Source organism: Conger conger, chromosome 8 (assembly GCF_963514075.1).
Source record: "Conger conger chromosome 8, fConCon1.1, whole genome shotgun sequence".
In the NCBI taxonomy this organism is placed as follows: domain Eukaryota; kingdom Metazoa; phylum Chordata; class Actinopteri; order Anguilliformes; family Congridae; genus Conger; species Conger conger.
In genome coordinates, this window is record NC_083767.1 from 45043026 (window position 1) to 45061649 (window position 18624).

An 18624-nucleotide genomic window follows, 5' to 3' on the forward strand; every position below is an offset into this window, starting at 1 on the left:
ATGTAATCTCTTGATTAGAATACTCATTATGTGAAATGAGCTTTTCTTTCTCACTCACTCATGTTATTGTTTCCCGCCCGATTTTATCTTTTTGAAAGCGTTTTTTTTTTTTTTTTTAAGCGTGGGTGACAAATCACGCTTGGCAGACCACGCTTTGCCTGATAATCAGCCGTGGCTAATTCTCAGTGATGGGACTACTGTTCCCACCCCCTCTCTTCTCCATGCGCAGTGAGATGTGAGCGTGTGAGCGTAGTCTTTTCAGTCATACGTCTCGCTCACTGTTCTACGCTCACTTCAGACATCTCAAACATGCTCAAACATGGGCTTGACAAGGCGCTGAAACGCCCGTACCATGGTTGGTTTTCATGTGCCGCACTGTCGCAGGCCTGTATGAAGATCAGCACTTACACAGGAATACCCACACATCCAGCCCATCTGCTTTCACAATGTGTTTTTCAGTTTCTGAAGTGAATTCACACTTCAATCCATTCCAATCTGATTTACATTGACAATGAAAATATGACACATTGAATGCCTTGCATTATTAATGATCAGATTACTTTATTGTAGTGCTTTTCAGAAATTTTAAACTAGGGCAAAATAATTGAGAAAAATGCGCGTAATAGAAAATGCAAAGCAAAGTGACAGTAACAGATTGATTTTTAAACGGGTTATAAAAGAGGATCTTTTCAAGAAGACTGTCCTGGACTTGATGAGCTTTAACTAAGAATGCACAAACTTTCATTCAAAGTAAGATGCAATGCAGATGTTGTCAGCAAAGGAAATTCCCGTACAGCTGTGTAGCTTGAATCAGACCCTGGAGCAAGCAGCGATCCAGCTTCTCTGCCCTAGAGCCTTGCTGTGATGCCAACCCAACAGCCTTGACACCCCCTCCATTCCCTCATATCCTCCGTAATTCACACCAGCTGGAGACTGCCTTTTCATTTTATCAACATAACGCAATATCATGCAACATCCTGAGGAGAATGAGATTTATTGGCTGAAAACGTGGCATTTCTGACCACTGCTAGGAATTGCTTGTGAGGGGCCCGGTCAAGAAGGACGGTATTGGTAATCAATGCAGAGCACACTTTTGAGTAGATTTACATGTTAAATGAACACCACTTCAAGCCTTTCTCGGTGTGATTTATAACCGTTTCACATTCAAAGCGATGCCCCCGCATCTGAAAGGAGGCGTGTAGGAACCATCCATATGCAAACGCACATTAAATTGAACCCTTGATCCGGTTTGACACCTCCCTTGGTCAGACTTGATCCACTTTGAGAGCTCCGTTTGATCAGGCTGTCCCGTCGTCGGGCTGTGTTGACTGCCTGGAAACTGAGTCATTTCCTCTGTGGAGATTCGGTTCTAGGGGCCGGCAGACACACAGCTGAACACATTAACACACACTACACAAGTACAGGGAGGACACAGGGTTTCAGTGCAAACACACCCTGTCCGATACAGTTATGGCTATAGCTCGTTTTACCAACGTCAGTCGGTTTATTTCTGGAGGCTTCGTGTGCACTTATTGGCCACAGACGGAGATGGTATTTTTAGCTAAATTTGTCAGTCTTGCATAGATGCATTCGCTGCAATGTTTTATTTCATGAACGCTTTAATTAAAATGCATTTTCATGTCGTAGTGTGATGGTGAGCGAGCATTAATCCTGGAACGCTGAGGCCATCGATTCACCACACACTGTGTGGCTCCTGACATACTGAATACTGTGTGAATTTAACACCCTTCAGCAAAATAGTCTTGTCATCAATTCTTATTTAAGCTTCCGAGCAGTATCAGAACGTTTAATTTATATAATTTATTTAATTTATATCTCCTAGCATCGCCAATTTTATCCTGTCTTTAAATAATTCATCCGTTTGTTTACATCTATTTTGGAATTGGTTTTATTGATATTAAATAAAGGTATCAACTGTGTCTTTCTGACCTAGCCAATGAAATAATGTAATAAAAAAAATAATATTGCATTGTAGTGTGGTTCTCTATGTTATAGCAATTAGTGTCCAGTGACCATTTTTGTAATACTTTTGTAATACAACTGGATATTTGTTGTTCAACCATTTCAAATGGGGGTGTTAATGTATCCAACATTTGAACTGTGCATAAGCATTTTTGGCAGTATATATGTGTGAATTTGTTAATCTCATATCCTCGTATCATATCATCCTACAGGGAACTTTACTACACACCGACACCCCTCACATTTGAGGGTGACAGTAATTGCTTGCGGTCAGAAGGCATTTGGAGAGAACCCAGTTTATTCACTTGTAATCAACGGGCAGCATTCAGAACCCAGTAAAAGACTCATTAAGCTTCAGCGGTACATCTGAAAGAGGCCCTCCCACACAGTTCTCTGCTCAGGGACCAGGCCTTTGTGAACCATCCGTCAGGGAGAACCTGTCCCTGGTCCTCTGGCGATGATTCACAGGAGCTGCAGATGAAGGAGGCTTGCACTTCAGAGGAGTAAAATGTCATGTTCTGTTCATAAATGTTTTTAAATTTTATAGATTTTTGTATTTTTTTAAACTTTTGTTTAATCAGGTGAGTTCCATTGAGATCATCTGTCCGAGAAGGCTGCAGTGAATAAGATAACAAACGATGCGAAACAGTACAGTGGACCATATCGCACAGCAAAACTCGCTACCAGCGCAAAGCAATCACGAGACGAGGGAGGAGAGAGAAAGGGAGGGAAAGAGAAATGAAGGGAGAGAGAGAGAGAAAGCGTGAGAGAGAAAGCGGAAGCGACAGTGTGATCAGAGTGAGACGGCAGCTTAGTCATGAGCCGTATCATCTCCCTACGAATCGATCTCCCAGTGTCCTGACGAGGGCTTCCAGCTCTGTAAGAGGCGCTCCATCCCTCAGTCTAAGATCACGTTGTCGACTCTTCCATGCAGTCGGCTTGTCTTGCTTGTTCGTGTCCTGACTTTGACGTTCTGTCGTCTCGTTCGCCTGTCCACTCCACAGAGCCGGTCTTCTGAAGATCTGTCCCACATTGCAGCGTTACTTTCTATCTTGATGTTTGACATTTTCTACAATCAATCATAATTGCTGGATAAATATAAATGTAGATAAGTAAATACAAATAGGCTTCATTCTGTATTCGGAGTGTTTTACTTGGTAAATGGGTCTTGTCTGCGAGTTGACTTCAAATGTTGAAATACAGCGAAAAAAGCTGGTTTTGCTCAGAGGTGTTTTGGAAGGTTAGCAAGCACTGATTCTGTAGCATTAATTGGAAACCTGCCTGTCATCTTACGAGGGATTCATTTTAATTTCGTGCAGAAACACTGCTGAAGGAATAATAATGACTAAAAAAAGAACCGTCAAGCCACAGACGAGAAATGCTGAATGACCAACAAATTGACCTCTTCAGTATTTCTTAAACCAAATTAATATCTCAATTCATAGAATAATTTCACATGAATGATTTTTATTAAAGTAACGTCGTTAGTGGCTTTGACAAATATTTGTCTCTATACAAGGAAGTAACATAAAGTATTGCAAGCTCTAATCTGTATACTAATGGTGAATCGTTTACAGAAGATCCACTGTCTTGCTTGGCTGACGTGTTGGTGTTGTCCTCTTGTATCCGTGTCAGCTGCCCTTGTTACCAGGTTTACACTTTGCAAGGCTTTTAAATTGACCGCAGCCAATTACCGACAGGTTTCAGGTTATGTTAAAGAATCCATGCGGATAGCGAACGGTAACTTGCTGCCGTCTGTGAGAATCCCATTTTGAGGTCCTTTTGCATAAACTGACAATAATAATTAATAATCCTGTCGCGAATTAACAAACAATCGCGAATGAACCAGAAATTGAAAAGTGAGGTCGTATTGCAGAGCCCCCCCCCAAAAGAATAAAAACTAAACACAAAAAATCTGTGGTTTTGGCTGTGAAATGGGTGTAGATAACAGTTTGACTCAGACTGCACCGAGCGCTGCAGTTAGTGGTGCATTGTGGGAAATCTCACTCCTGGAAAAAAATAAAATTAAAATAAATAAATAAAAAACAAAACAAATCTCACTCCTGTTGGTGCAGTTGCCTTTGCTTTCTGCTGGTGCTTTTTTGAGTACTTGCAATGTTATAACAGGCATATAGGAACACAGTCCTTTTTATGGATTCCCCGAATGTTTTAGCTGTAATTTATTACAGAATTTGTTTCTTTTGCTGTCTTTATAAATTCCTCTCTGTACCACTTAATTACATGCTCTGAAGCTGCATCACTTCAGATTATGTAAGCAATATGAATTATTATACAAATAAACTAAACAAGAATGTGTGAATATCTAATTGCTGTAAAGCCTGTATGATACCAGTGAAAAGCAATTTAAATGATTGCTGAAAATTGAAGCAAACAAGATGAACACCCACCTCCCCGATTCAGTAAGTTCTCATCATTGAGGACTGCAGTGTAAAATCTCTGAACCAAAGATTCTTTGTACTTTTGTTTTTTTTTGCTGCTGAGAATTGGTGGGCAAAATTCTCTAATATTCAAAATTATACATTGAGTGTTTGGGATGTACAAGTCTGCATCTTTCATTTATCATCAATTGGATTTCTTGTTTTAGCAGTTTGGAGCTCCATTCCCTTAGTCTTATTTGAATAAGAGAATAGCCTTCTGATGTTAGCTGGAACATGTTTTTGGGAAATGTTGAACCTCCTGGTGATAGACTGGTGCAGTCATCGGGTTCTTGTTCTGTTGTTTACGAGAAGGCCTGCTGGATGCCATGCTAGCTCGTAGAACAGAGTGTCGTCTACCTGTGCCCACCGACTGCTCTGGGAGGTATGCTCCAGTTGTGTCCCCTTCTATGGATATCCAAAATTTCAAATCTTTAGTATTTAGGAACTGAAGAACCATGTCACCGTCCGGAATGGTTTTTCACAATCCGAAGATTTAAAATGGTCAAAAAGCAATAAAAAATTAATAGTTTTCAAGGAGCATTTCTTAAGCATCCGCTGTGGGCTGAATGGCTGACTACAAATCCTTGTGGTAGGCTGCATACATTTAAACCGTTATTTCAGGTTTGCTAATTCATTCTGATGTCATCAGAACAATTTGTCTCCCCAGCGCAATCACCCCTAGCTTGCTGCTTTTCTCGCCTGGCTGGCTGCTCAAAAATTTGGGCAACCTTTTGGGCTTTGGTGGCCCCTCTCATCAGTGCCTTTTGCTCATCCCATGGGACATGTTGGCACAAAGCTGGGAGCTGAAGTTGAGAGAACGGGGCTCAACTGTTTTCAGAGGTGCTTGGTCACGGTGAAAAAGGCGTGCGACTTGGAGACGCACATCTGAAGAGCCCCTGTTTCAGTCCCCCCCACCCCTGGGATCCTCTTTCTGTTACTGTGACAAAGGTGGCACATCAGAAGGATTAATTAGTCTCTTCTTTCATAGTGGACTCTGAATTAATTCAGGGGAAAAACTGTGATCAATACCAAGCGGCCTGCCTTCACTTACCCAAAGGATACTGGTCAGCATGTCTGGGAATGATTCATGGTCTGAGTTTTAACACTTCAGGGGACGGCGTTGTGCTGTGTCTAGTTAATTTCAGGTATAGGCGTTGTATTAACTTACGCGTCATTGCTGCTCTTAACTGGGTGATTTTTCACTGCTTCAGTTGTACTGAAGTGGGTATGTGTCTCCTGTTACAGCTCTGTGGATCAAGAAAAATACCTTTAATTGCTTTTACTACCTGACAGATTTCTCCTGCATAACTTTATATTCAGAAAGTGTCTCAGTATAGCTTTATTGCTGTTCTCACTGAATTTTGATGGAAGCCAAGACAAGCTTAGAATTCAGGGAGATATCTGAGGGGCTAATGTATCTAGCCTGTGCAATTAGCTTCAAAGCATTAATACTTTGTAATTTGCTGGTTTGACTGTTATATTAATGTCAATTAGCAGTGTCTTGCCATTTATGATTCAGTGGCTTCTAAACTGGCTTCTAAACTGACTTGAAGTAAAATGAATTGTTTATGATAATTGAGTGAAAATACCATGCTAGCTAATTGATAAATATTTTTTGCGAACAAGCCAACATGACAACATGTTAAGAATGGCTTCAGTTGTTGGATGTTTCCAAGCATGCTTCTTTTTAAAGCTATCGATTGAACGCTCGCTCGCTCTATAATAGAGCGGACGTTGTAGTTAGCTTGCCAGTTCTATATCACAAAACAGGAAGACTGATAGGCTGATACGTAGAGGTAAATATAGGGTAAATGTCCCTCTCCTTTGCCAATGTATACCTTCAATCAATGTGATTTACAACTCAATGCCCCCCCCCATTACATAAAAAAATTGGAACAGTAAATTGCATAAGGTAGTTATGAGCCAGTTACAGTGGCTTGCTATCTAAACATTTTTTTTTAAAGAAATCTAAATTCTGACACTTAAAACTACTCACCTCTAACGAACAAGAACAAGAGTATGTACATTTTCTGCTCCATTTGGGACATTTTCTTGCACTGATGAAGTTAGTGTTTTTCTTAATGCTTCATTTCTTAAAATTCTTGAGATGTAGTCCAAACTTTCATGCTGCAGTACCATTCTTAAAGCTCATTCTCTGGTCAGTTGGAATACTGTGTGGATGTCCTCCTTTCTCTGGGTGTTCATAGCTGGAGAGTGGCCCGCAATGCGTCAGTGTGGGGGTTTAAAGCCCTTTGGGATGTTCAAAATTAGGCTTGGCACAGAGCTCCATACTCAGCAGGGAACCAATGTGTCCAGATGGGAATCATGAGATCAAGGGCCCATTTGCATCATCAACCATCTTCTCTTCTTATGTAACCTTATAGAGTATGGCTGTATCTATTTCAGGTTAGGATGTTCTTTCTCACATAGTGAACACATATGCACAGATGACTTGCTAAGAGCCATAAGTTTCACTTGGCATAGTTTCATACACTCTTCAAATTCAGTGACCAATGGGCTCACAGGAGCGTAGCTAGTCAAACTAACAGGTATAAAGATTTTGCCATTTGGACAAACTTTTTCACTAATTGTATTACAGACTCTCTCAATTGACTGCTACGATTGATTCCTGTGTGGCACTGAGAAGTAACACAAATAGAGGCTATCCTTGAAAACCTCAAAAAAAGATCCTGGTTTCATTTAACAAAATCCTCTCAAACGCAGATGAGAGCCCCTGGCTGGACCTGTGATGAATAAATCATGGATGGCCCCCAGATTAATGAAGACAAAGCAGACGAGTGTATATTAATGTAGAAATATTCCAGCCTTCCTCGCGGCTGTCATTGGAGGGAAAACGAGGCTGGAATGAAGTGGCAGGGAGAAGCCGAGAGACGATGATCTGTTTTAATTAAGTCCGATGTGCAGACATTTTCTGTTGTTCTCTTAACATTTTGATCAACACTTCACTTTTTTTTTTATATCCCTCCGGAGGAGTTGTATTTACATATCGGCCGCGCTCCTTGCGACGGAAACTGCTGTACTAACAGTTTCTGAGTCTGTCCTTTTCTCCGGTTCTCTGAAGTCTTGTGTTGTCAGAAGTTTAAAGAGAGGAGGATGATTTAGACCTGTAGACTGTCTGGAAGTGTTCAGCGGATCTATTGTTGCCCTACTGGTATTCTTATCTTTTAGACAAGAAGCTCTGCCTATTTGTACTTTGCTGTCTTTATACTGTATTTGGGTGCTTCAGCTATATGTATGGCATATTTCCAGGACTGCAAACTTGTATAGATCATTTAAATTAGGAAGTATAACAATATGTAATGTATTGTGTGTGTGTGTGTGTGTGTGTGTGTGTGTGTGTGTGCGCGCACGTGCATGGTATTATGTAATGTTTGATGACATACCGGTTATGAGTGACTTTTCATTGCCCTGCCCTATGGAATAAAATGCCATTTTGTGTTGAATAGTTAATAAAATAGAAGTATGTCCAGCCCTGTTCAGCGGTGACCTGTGGCAACCTGTCGGTTGTGGGAGTAATGAAAAGTGCATTTCCTGGCCTTTCTCCTTTGAATCCGTATCTGCATAGGGAAAGCAGGCTCACGTAGCCCTTCAGTAAATGCCAGTTCTGTCAGTGTCACACACTCCAGAACAACCTGGTCTGTTCTTAGCCTTTTGTTATTGAGGGAACTGGTGGTGAACCCCTCCTTCTAAATATCCGTCCCTGTCCTCAGCGGACCTTTTCCTCCTCAAAATTACTACCCTCGTCCCAGGCTGACCTGCTGTTCCTCAGAACACTCACCCAGGTCTCTGATAGGCTTGTTCCTCTCGAAATGACTCACCTCGACGTGTAATGAATCTGTCCCCTCTGAACACACTCTCACCCCTGCAGCACCTGTAGTGAAGCTGTTCCCACTTTAAACACTTACCGCTGTGTGTAGCACATCTTTTCCCCTCTTAAAACACTCACCCTTACGTGTAATAGTCACCTCAGGATATAACGGTCCTGGGAACTGTTTGAACTTTACTCGCATTGAACTTTTCATTCATTATGTTTGATTGAGATGTTAATATTAATAAATGTTGATCTGTGAAAGGTTTTCTTCATTTTGGATTTAAATTTGAGAAGATATGGCAATTAACCCAAACAATGCCTAATTGTGATCTTCTAATTGCAAATACTTATCTAACGTGCTGTGCTGTGTAAAAACGAGTTGAAGTCACGCCTAGTTTTTAATTTTTTTTGACAGACTCCCTCCAACAGTGTTTTTGTTCTCTCAAAAAGGAATGCCGAAAAGAAAAAATAATCCAGAGATGAGTTAATGGCTCAATCAAGCCTAATGAAGGGAAGGTCGATTGCGCAGAGTGAAGATACCTGGCAGCAGAGGTGTGGAATTATGCAGCAGTTTAAATTTTTAAGATTTATGGGCGCTCATACTTGGTGTAGACATTTTATATGGGGTGTGAAGGTAACGTAGTTCCATCTCTATCATAACAGTCTCCTTACAGACCTTGGATGTGAAGCCGAGTAGGTGTTTCGCCCACAAATCTGTGGTTACCGATAAGATCTGATCATAATTGGTCAAGTAGAGGTTATGAGGTTGCTGAATGAGGTTGAGGGTAACTTATTTTGAGGGAATAATCAGCGACTGTGTTCCTTCCATCCTCTGTGCTTGTGTTACCGATTTCTGCTTGGCAACAGTGATTTTCAGTACTCTGTTGGAATTTGTTGATAAATATTCACAAAGAAGGAAGCCCAAGGGCAGAACATCTAGTGCCCCCAGTATTGTCCTTGCTCATGTCCCGTTGTGAATATTCATGAGATGTTTCAACTTGGCACAGACTGACAACTTTCAACTTTAAATAAATATGATGCTCAGCATCTGGTTTGTCTAAAAAATATCTGTTGTCTATGAAATCCATTGTTGGTGTAGTTGGCAGTTTTCTGTGAAGACTTGGTAGCGATAGTGTTTGGACTTGGTGTTCTTATGTTTTCAGTCCGATGGGAAAGGGAAGCAAACTGTCTAGGATGTGGGGGGGTCAAAAGGGGCCAAGCGATATGAAGGTGTGATGTGTCCCTTCGCAGTGGCTATGAAGTCGCCGGGAAATTCCCCATGTCCTTTTTTCTGAACTCTCTTGGTTTCAGAAATATCTCGGCCTGGATCCGCAAGTCAGACACTAACTCCAAGGAGAGATAACAACAAAAACTATAAAGGCACTTTTCTGTTGCTGGTTTTTCCAAGCGCCTCTCTGAACGAGTCGGAGGAAGGAAATCATGACTGTTTTTACTTCCTTAATCTACCTCTCTCCCCAGAACCACGAGTGCTCAGTCATTCAGCGTGGGGCTTGTAATTAATCTGATTCGTTAGTTTAATTGGCTGTGCAGAGCCTGCTTTCGCTGCCGTGGTGTGCATGCTAGCTCATTAAATTACCCACATCCTCCAAGCCCAATAGCTGATCTTTCGAGGATTACTTGTTCGTTTTAATCAGTAACATCGTCACATTTCTGTTAGTGTTCTCCGCTCTGTACACAAGGAGCATAGGAAAATCAGGCCCTTTCATTTTTTGGAAGGAGATTAAATGCCATCACCACATAACCCCTTTGTCGGAGGGCAACCCATCAATATTAAATTGCTGCACATGAATATGAAACCAAAGTACAAATAACAAATGCAAAGTCACACCTCACTTCTCCCAAGCATACACACACACACACACACACACACACACACAGCAGCAGTATATTATCTGGAAAGAAAGCTATTTCACACAAACTTCTGTCTGACTTTGTCACAGGTCTGTAGTGGAAGCTGTCAGGAGTATAGATTTATAAGCTGTTAAAACATTTCTCATTCGGAAAGCAGGTGTAACTGCGGTTTGATAAGAATGCGGAATACGTGGTGAGAAGCAAAAGTACTTCAGAGGATTGATCATCTTTGTTTTAGAAGCTTCTTTACTTCAGTTGCTCAAAAGTTTTCGTCCATGGGTGGCCCACCAAAATTTCATCACAACTGGTCAGACTGGTTGAGAGAAAAATGGTTTAGCTGGGCCCAGTGACTTTGTTTGGTAGAGTCAGTGAGTAATTTGTAAAACTGTTGCCTGTGGAGTGTTTAGGTCCATATCATAGATTTAGATTTGGGATGAATTAGGAGACTGTTCCTGGAGATCTACTGTCCTCTAGGTTTCGCAGGTCAGTGAGATCTCCAGCTGTTGAATGAGGTGTCCTTTGCTGTGGCCGGAGTGGAAACCTACAGGACGGTAGATCTCCAGGAACAGGGTTAGGAACCTCTGTCCTATGTGCAGCAGTTGTGGTTTTTCCCAGAGTAAATGGCCAGTTCTAATGGCAGCTCCCTGTTCCTGTTGCGTGGTGCGACTTCCAGCGAGTGTCCCTCAATCTTTTAGTTTGTTTCAGCCTTTCTTTGTGGTGTTCAGTGCGAGTCAGCATCGCCACGGTCTGTAGCCCAGCTCAGATCACTGGTCCAGACTCTGTGTGTGTGTGTGTGTGTGTGTGTGTGTGTGTGTGTGTCTGTGTGTCTGTGTGTCTGTGTCTGTTTGTGTGTGTGTATGTGTTTTGTGTGTGTATGTGTGAGTTTGTGTGTGTGTCTGTGTGTATGTGTGTCTGTGTCTGTGTCTGTCTGTTTGTGTGTGTGTGTGTATGTGTGAGTTTGTGTGTGTGTCTGTGTCTGTCTGTCTGTGTGTGTGTGTGTGTGTGTATGTGTGTATGTGTATGTGTGTCTGTGTGTGCGTGCGTGTGTGTCTGTGTGTCTGTGTGTCTGTGTGCGTGTGCGTGTGCGTGTGCGTGTGCGTGGGCGTGGGCGTGCGGGTGTGTGTGGTGACAGTAATAACAGTCTGGTTCGCCGAGCGGACGGCTATATTGAGATGGCCGCCTCCCCCGTCCCCTTTTGTCGGCGGGGCGAAACGTCCTCCCGTAATGAGCCGTCTGATGGAATAAAGGTGAATTTAATAAGATTTAATATTGTTGACGCAGAGAGATCTGCGGCTCTGGCGAACAGACACACGCGAGACGGTAATGAGGGTGTAGGACTAATTTGCAAGTTCCACATGCATACATCAATCATCTTTTGTCTCTGAGAAGAAAGAGAATGAGAGGGAGGGAGAGGGAGAGAGGGAGCAGTTGAATCATCTATGCACAGGTCCTACTCATTTGCCATTTTAATGAACTTGATGGCTCGACCATAGCCAATTTATACAGCTCCCAGCTGGAATATAGGGGAGACCGAGGGCACTACCTAACTTTGCTTATTTAAAAAGTGTATATGCTTATTAGAGGAAATGTGTGTCTCCCACAAAGAAGACGCATGTCTGTGCTGTGATTACTGTCAGTACAACTCAAGGACTTTCCTCTCAATTACAGTTCAACCGAAAACAGTGGAAGTGAGATGTTCGTAACTTGTCCTGGAAAACAAGTCGCGGAAAACGGGCTTGAAAGAACTTTGTTTTAATACAAGCCAAATGTCAGTGAATCCAACATTGCTTAGTGTTTCCATTTTTTATCTTTGATACTTGTCCTGTGGAAATAGCTTATATTTTGTCTAACTGGCCTCATATGACACCTACCATAAAATTTCCATGTTGCAACATGCCCCATGTTAGTTTGTGCCCTGGTCTCCCCTGCTGTATACCTGGGGCTTGTTAGTCCATTTCCCAGAGGAAACAGTCCTCTGTTTCCTGCTCTCCTGACAGCATTGGGACCCGGTGTCGTCTTCTGTTGCTGTAGCTCACCCACTTCGAGGTTTGACATGTTGTGTGTTCAGAGATGCTCTTTTGCATAACAATGCATGGTTATTTTAGTTACTGTCACCTTCCTGTCTGCTTGAACCAGTATGGCCATTCTCCTCTGACCTCTCTCATTAACATGGCATTTTTGCCTGTCGGACTGCTGCTCATTGGATGTTTTTTGCTTTTCGCACCATTCTCTGTAAATTCTTCAGCAGCTATACTCAACTCGACGTCCTGCCGGCCGCAGTGTCTGCTGGTATTTGCTCCTACCGTGTGCTACACCACCTGATTTCACTCATTATTGTACCTGCTAGGCTCAGATGAACTAATTAGAGAAATCAGGTGGTGTAGCGCAAGGTAGGAGCAAATGCCTTTAGACACTGCGGCCAACAGGACATCGAGTTGAGCAGTGCTGCTCTAGAGACTGTTTAGACTGTCTAGAGACCCTGTCTGGCACCAACAATCATTCCAAGGTCAAAGTCACTTAGATCACATTTCTTCCCTTCTTCTGATGTTTGGTCTGAACAACAACTGAACCTCTTGACCATGTCCTCATGCTTTTATGAATTGGGTTGCTGCCACATGATTGGCTGGTTAGTTATTCGCAGTAATGAGCTGGCGTGCAGGTGTACCTAATAAAGTGGTCACCGAGTGTATGCTTGATTATATTCACAGGGAGGCTCCTCTGATTCCGCCATTATACCCCGAGAGGGCTTGGCTGGACTTTTCATCTCCACCAATGTCAGACATCTTTATGGGCGACTTTAAGAACAACTACAAAAGCTAGTCACGCACCCAGATCTCACTCCTGGCGGTTTGAAGTTTGAAACGAGGGAACTGCACTTAATCTGTGAAACCACTTTTTTTCCTCCCTCTCTCTCTCTCTCTCTCTCTCTCTCTCTCTTTCTCTCTCTGGCCCTCTCCCCCTCTCTCCGTCTATCTCTCCCGCTCTGTCCGTGTGGGTAATTGCATCAAAAGTTCAGTAACTTCCCCGGTAATGCGGCTTAAGTAGGTTGGAGCCCTTCATCAGGCGAGTGCTGGCGTTTAATTAAGTCCGGGGTTACATACGCTGCTCCTTCCGTCAGAGTATCAGATCGTCATTAGTAATTAATACGCTGACAGGCTGATAAGTCTGGGCGCCCGCCGCGGTGTGAAGGATTGTTTCAGACGAGGGTTCCTCTCCACACCGGCCTCCTCTCTCCGTTTAATTACGCCATTAAAAGTGAGATGGATTTCCGTTGGTCCCCCCCCCAACCCCCACACACCCTCCGTGTGTTAGAAATAGAAACCGTAAATTGCCGGGCTGAATTATTAAGTGATTATAAATGTAGGGCTAATTTGTAACACATGTACTGTAGTTGCGATTGCTTAAGCAGGCTCCGCAGTCTGAAAAAAAAAAAGTTTACTTTTTTTAGTCCCCCTATTGAGTATCGGAGTCGATGTAATTGCCTTTTTATTGCACGTGTTATGAACTTGTGTGCTGTTCTGCGGGGGACATCACTGCGCCGGTTTGCTGTTGAAGTCGCAGTAATGGATTTCACTTTTTGTCTCGGCTCTTTGTTTTGTGTCCCGGAGGAATTCACTTTCTGCTTCCACAGAGGATCCGCAATCCAAGTTTTATCATATAACTCAACACTTACCGTATAACAGCGTTTCACTGGCAGTGTACTGAGAAAATCATAATGAAATGAAAAAAACTTGGTGAAAATCTCTCTCATGCACACACACACACACACACACACACACACACACAAGAATAATGTTAGAGCTGTGTATTTTGGACTGAAATGTGCGTTTAGGGATAGATGCATCTTGGCTGCACATAATCCAACATGAGCCTCAGGCCTTTCAGCTACCTGGGCACAAAGATGGCCGCCGTGCTTGTTGTGTTGCTGGGCGATGCAGACGATGACCTGCGCTCTCCTCTCTCCAGGTGCTGCTGATGGACTACCTGGACGTGAAGAACTCGCGCAGCGCAGCCGAACCCTCGGCCCAGCTCTCCTACGCCAGCTCCACCAGCGACTTCGGAGCTTTCTTCTCCAAGAAGAAGCCTCAGCGCCCCAAACAGTCCCTGTTCAAGTAAGAGACGGGTCGCTCCCTGAACCACACACCAGATCTCAGATGGCGTTAGTTTTGGATTGAAATGCTGGTCTGTGCTCTTTTGATCTTGCCTGGTGCATTTGGGCCTGCTAGGAGGACCTTGTGGTTTCCCTGTTGAAAAAAGCAAATCAAGCTATGATTTGAAACTGCTGGTAGCTGGTGATTTCAAGATGGTCATAGCTGTATTTTGCACCTGTTTAAATACACCAGACAAGCTTTGTCAAATATATAAATGGTAAATGGTTGGCATTTATATAGCGCCTTTATCCAAAGTGCTGTACAATTGATGCTTCTCATTCACCCATTCATACACACACCAACGGCGATTGGCTGCCATGCAAGGTGCCGACCAGCTCGTCAGGGGCATTTGGGGGTTAGGTGTCTTGCTCAGGGACACTTGGACACAGCCTGGGCGGGGGATCGAACCGGCAACCCTCCGACTGCCAGACGACTGCTCTTACTGCCTGAGCTATGTCGCCCCCCCCGATATGAAATATATGAATGCGAATACTCTCTGAACCCAGGTCTTCACACCCATACAGGCTGGGGGCTGTGATGTGGAGTAACTCTCTCTCTATTATGTTCTGACAGGTTTGAGTCCTCCTCTCACGCCATCAGCATGAGCGCCTACCTCAGGGAGCAGAGGAGAGAGCTCTACAGCAAGAGCGGGGAACTGCAGGGTGAGTACTGCGGAGGGAGGGAAAGAGGGAGGGAAAGAAGGAAGGGAGGGAGAGTGACGGATTATTAAATTTCTTTATATGACATTTGCATTAATGAACTCAGACATGGTTTCACAGACATGGATTAAGGTTAGTCTTGGACTAAATTGAGTTTTTATATGGATGGATGTAATCTCCATTGTAAATTTGATTTAGTCCACGACTGTGCTTCATCTGTGTCTATGAAACTCGCACAGGCATGGCCTACATGTTGCTGGAGGCTATTTCTGCCAGCAGGTAATGAGCTAGCCATCCAGCACATTGGTCCAGAACTAACACAAGTGCCGTTGTCCCTTGCCATTTCAGAACATCACAAACATAGTTTTACAAACCTTTTCTACTTCTTAATGTGTGTGAGAGAAACTACATACAAAGTGAATGGCTGTGTTTCATTTATTAATGGCTGTATTTCAATTTACCACATTATTGTGATGTTTTCAAATGAAAACAATTATTGTACATATCTTTTAAAATACACTACTTGGAAAATAAAGGATTTTGGATCTTTGCATTATCAATTATGGAGACTTCCAAAATCCTTTCTTATTTAATCCTGTATATCTTTACAAGCAGAATAGGTTTAGGCATGAATATGCTGATATACTGTACCAGGGACCCAGATGAAATGTAGGGCCGGGTTGCCAGATTTGTCTGCTCGGTAGCACAGAGCATTACCTCGTGGATTTATGATTCGCTCAGCCCGGGAAATGGATAAAGAGATGGAGAGAGAGAGGAGGAGAGGATGTGCAGTCAAATGCTTGGTGTTAATGCGCCGCTAACCTTTTTATGATTTATGAGTTTATATGAGTCCAAGAGGGGCAGAAAACACAGTATCAGAGTTCATTTAACGGACTATTTCACTCCGCTAATGGGGGAGCGGGCCACTGAGAGGGAGAGAAAATGGCTGGGGAGACGCTGAGCGATTCTGGAGCTTCGGTCTGGTAAATTTGTTTAGGCAGATCGTGAACAAACGCGAATTCGCCGAATGAGACTCGGAGAGAAACACGGCGTATTGAAATTTATACCCGAGAAGAAAGTGCGAGTCGTAGGCTCTGCAATGCCAGGAATAATGATGGGGTTATTTCTGAGTGATTACGTGATAAGTGATTATTTATCTACTAAAGTGCCTGCTACCTCCGCTCAGACTCAATCTGAGGAAACGTTTCGGTGACGATGGAAATTGAGCTTATTTAAGTTGACGTGTTTTATGGCCTGACGGCGAACGCGGCCCGGAGCTTCAGGTGTAACAGGTGGACAGCGAGTGTGGGGAGGATATTGTTTCAGACCAACACGCCTCACGTGCCGTTTCGTCTCTGTCTCCGGTTTGAACATCATAACCTGGGGGAGGGGGGGGGTGGGAGTGTATGATGCCCCGCCTTCTGCCACATTTAGTCTGGTTCAAAGCACCACGTTAATTGTTCATTTTTTTTCTTTTGGAAAATGTTCTCACCCCTTTTGTTTCCAGTTGTACGTCACCTCGATGCCACCTGCACTCACACACCAGGATGATTATTTTCTCCTGTACTACCCTGGGGCTTTTCAGTGCTACAGGCCGGAGATCCGAAGTCCTGTGCATGTCTCACTAGCGACAGCTGCTAGCATGTTTGAAAGGAGAAAATGTCCCTCTGGTTCACCCTTGCTGGGTTAAACCATTGTTTTGTCCTGGCATTATGTGAGGTGATGGTTCAGACTCAGGAGTGGATTCGGCCAAACGCACTTAGCCATAAGGACATATTCAGTTCAATCAAACCAAGTTTACATGTTGCTGTATGACTTTATGCTGTTGGAAGTAGCAGAGATTTTGTGTGTGTGTGTGTGTGTGTGTGTGAGTGTGGGGTGGGGGGGTGTAGTTTACGAGTTTGTCGAACGCAGGTAGCATTTCACTTATCCCGCAGAATGCCTCAGACTCCCAATCTTCCAAATGAAGTTATTGAAAAAAACAAAATAAATTGACTTTATTTCCGGCCCATTTCACGCCGAACGCCTCTCCGCCCCGCTGTGACAGACGCAGAGCCGCGCAGCGTAATCCAGATCACTCGCCGCCATCCCTGCGTCTAAACGCCCCGGCAGCATCAGAGCGTCTCCGCGCGTCCGCCGCCGTCTCCCTTTACCGGGGGAGAGACGCGTTTGATGGCGTCTCTTTGAGTAAGACGTCGCGGCTGTCGTCTCCCATAGCGCCCCGCGCTCGCTGTAACCGCGACGGAGACAAAGAGCCCCTTTGATGTCGGCTCCCCTTTGAGCGCGCGACGCCCGCGCGTCCCGGCTAGCGGACGCCAGCGCGGCGGGAAAATTCATTACGGCGGGAGGAAGCCTCACCGCGCGCGCGCGCGGCTTAATTACAGCCGTTTCCACTAAAGCACACCTCTGGGAGTTAGACTGGTTAAAACTTCATTTCAGGAATTGATTGCGTTCCCGCGCGCGCTCGCACCTGCGAGCCGTGTTGTGGCGGAGAGACGGCCGATACCGCGTTCTGAAATTGGAAAAGCCATTGTGTGCAGAAACGCGAAAAAATATCCTTGGAAAATACCAATTATTTGGATGTCTGTATTGTGCATTCTTCAAGCAACTGATTGTTATTTTTTTCCCCCCGTTTTTAGTCAAACTTCATTGTTCACGTGTCCGTTTATTTTACAGCTTGCTGAATATTTTGTCAAAGCACCCCAGAGGTTAGATTGAGGAAGCCCCTCTAGCCTTGCTTTTGTATGTCCAACCTGTGCTTCAGACATCTTGAGAGAGCTTTCTATGCAGAGTGACTGGTCATCCAGCATGTGAGTGTTGTTTTCTGTCACTCGACTGGAGCAAGGAGGTGATAATTAAAAAGTCTCCGAAAAAAAAGGTATTGAAGTGCGTAGGTGTGCGTTCGAATCCGTCACTGGTCCTGTCCGTAAACAGCGCATCGGCTCCACCAGATTATGAGAAGCAGGGCTGACATTTTTATAATGGAAATCTTGCCCCGCCGTCTGCTAAAGGTTAGCATGATAACGTCTTGTCATCCTGACACAAAGAGGAGAGGCATTCTCCAGCACGTTAGCACTGGCTTCGTGTCACAACCATTTCCCACACTCTCCCGTGTCACGTCAAGGCTCTGAGGGGCTTTGAAAGCTCCCTGCACTCAGAGATACTGGTCTCGACCATTACCGTGAAGCGGTACATTTCTGTTTTTGTTTTTTTTTTCCTCCTCAAATGGAAACGTAGGCTATAATCGTTATCTAATTCTGTCTGCGCTCTTTCATTGGCACTGAAGGCTAACTAGGGTATTTTGTTGAACAGATTTTCAATACTTGACCTTACCATTATGATTTATCCCACAGATAATCGTAATTTGAAATTAAAGGTAAATTCTGTGGTGGGGGAAAAAGTCGATGGGTTTTTCAAAATTAAACCAAGGCAAAGCACCTGATAAATGCAGGTTAATCCAGCCAATCAACGCGGTGATTGATTGTCTGTCGGATTGTTTCTGTCTGGTTCCTTCGGTGTCATTAAGCCGCGTGATTGATCTGCGCCTTCCGCGCGTAGATTATGTGGCTTGTTCCCGTTTTGGTTCGGCGGGTGGATTAGCGCTGAATGATTTGTCAAAGTCTGCCACAAGAGAGGAGTACCGCGGGTGTGTGCGAGACGGCTTGTGTCTGCGCGCATCGTCTCCTGAT

General features: G+C 43.9%; 1 protein-coding gene and 1 long non-coding RNA gene across 2 annotated transcripts in view; one reads left to right on the forward strand and one right to left on the reverse strand.

Moving 5' to 3' along the window:
* Nucleotides 1–18624, forward strand: part of exoc4 (exocyst complex component 4) — a 155824-nt gene that overhangs the window by 27706 nt on the left and 109494 nt on the right. The window contains exons 8-9 of the mRNA XM_061253074.1: nucleotides 14092–14237; nucleotides 14850–14938. Coding sequence (XP_061109058.1) covers nucleotides 14092–14237; nucleotides 14850–14938 — 235 coding nt within the window. The remainder of the gene's footprint in view (nucleotides 1–14091; nucleotides 14238–14849; nucleotides 14939–18624) is intronic.
* LOC133135557 (uncharacterized) lies at nucleotides 576–6621 on the reverse strand. Its single transcript, XR_009709414.1, has 3 exons — nucleotides 6418–6621; nucleotides 5590–5668; nucleotides 576–3005 (listed from the first exon to the last, which is right to left on the reverse strand). It is a non-coding gene; the product is annotated as an uncharacterized LOC133135557 (long non-coding RNA).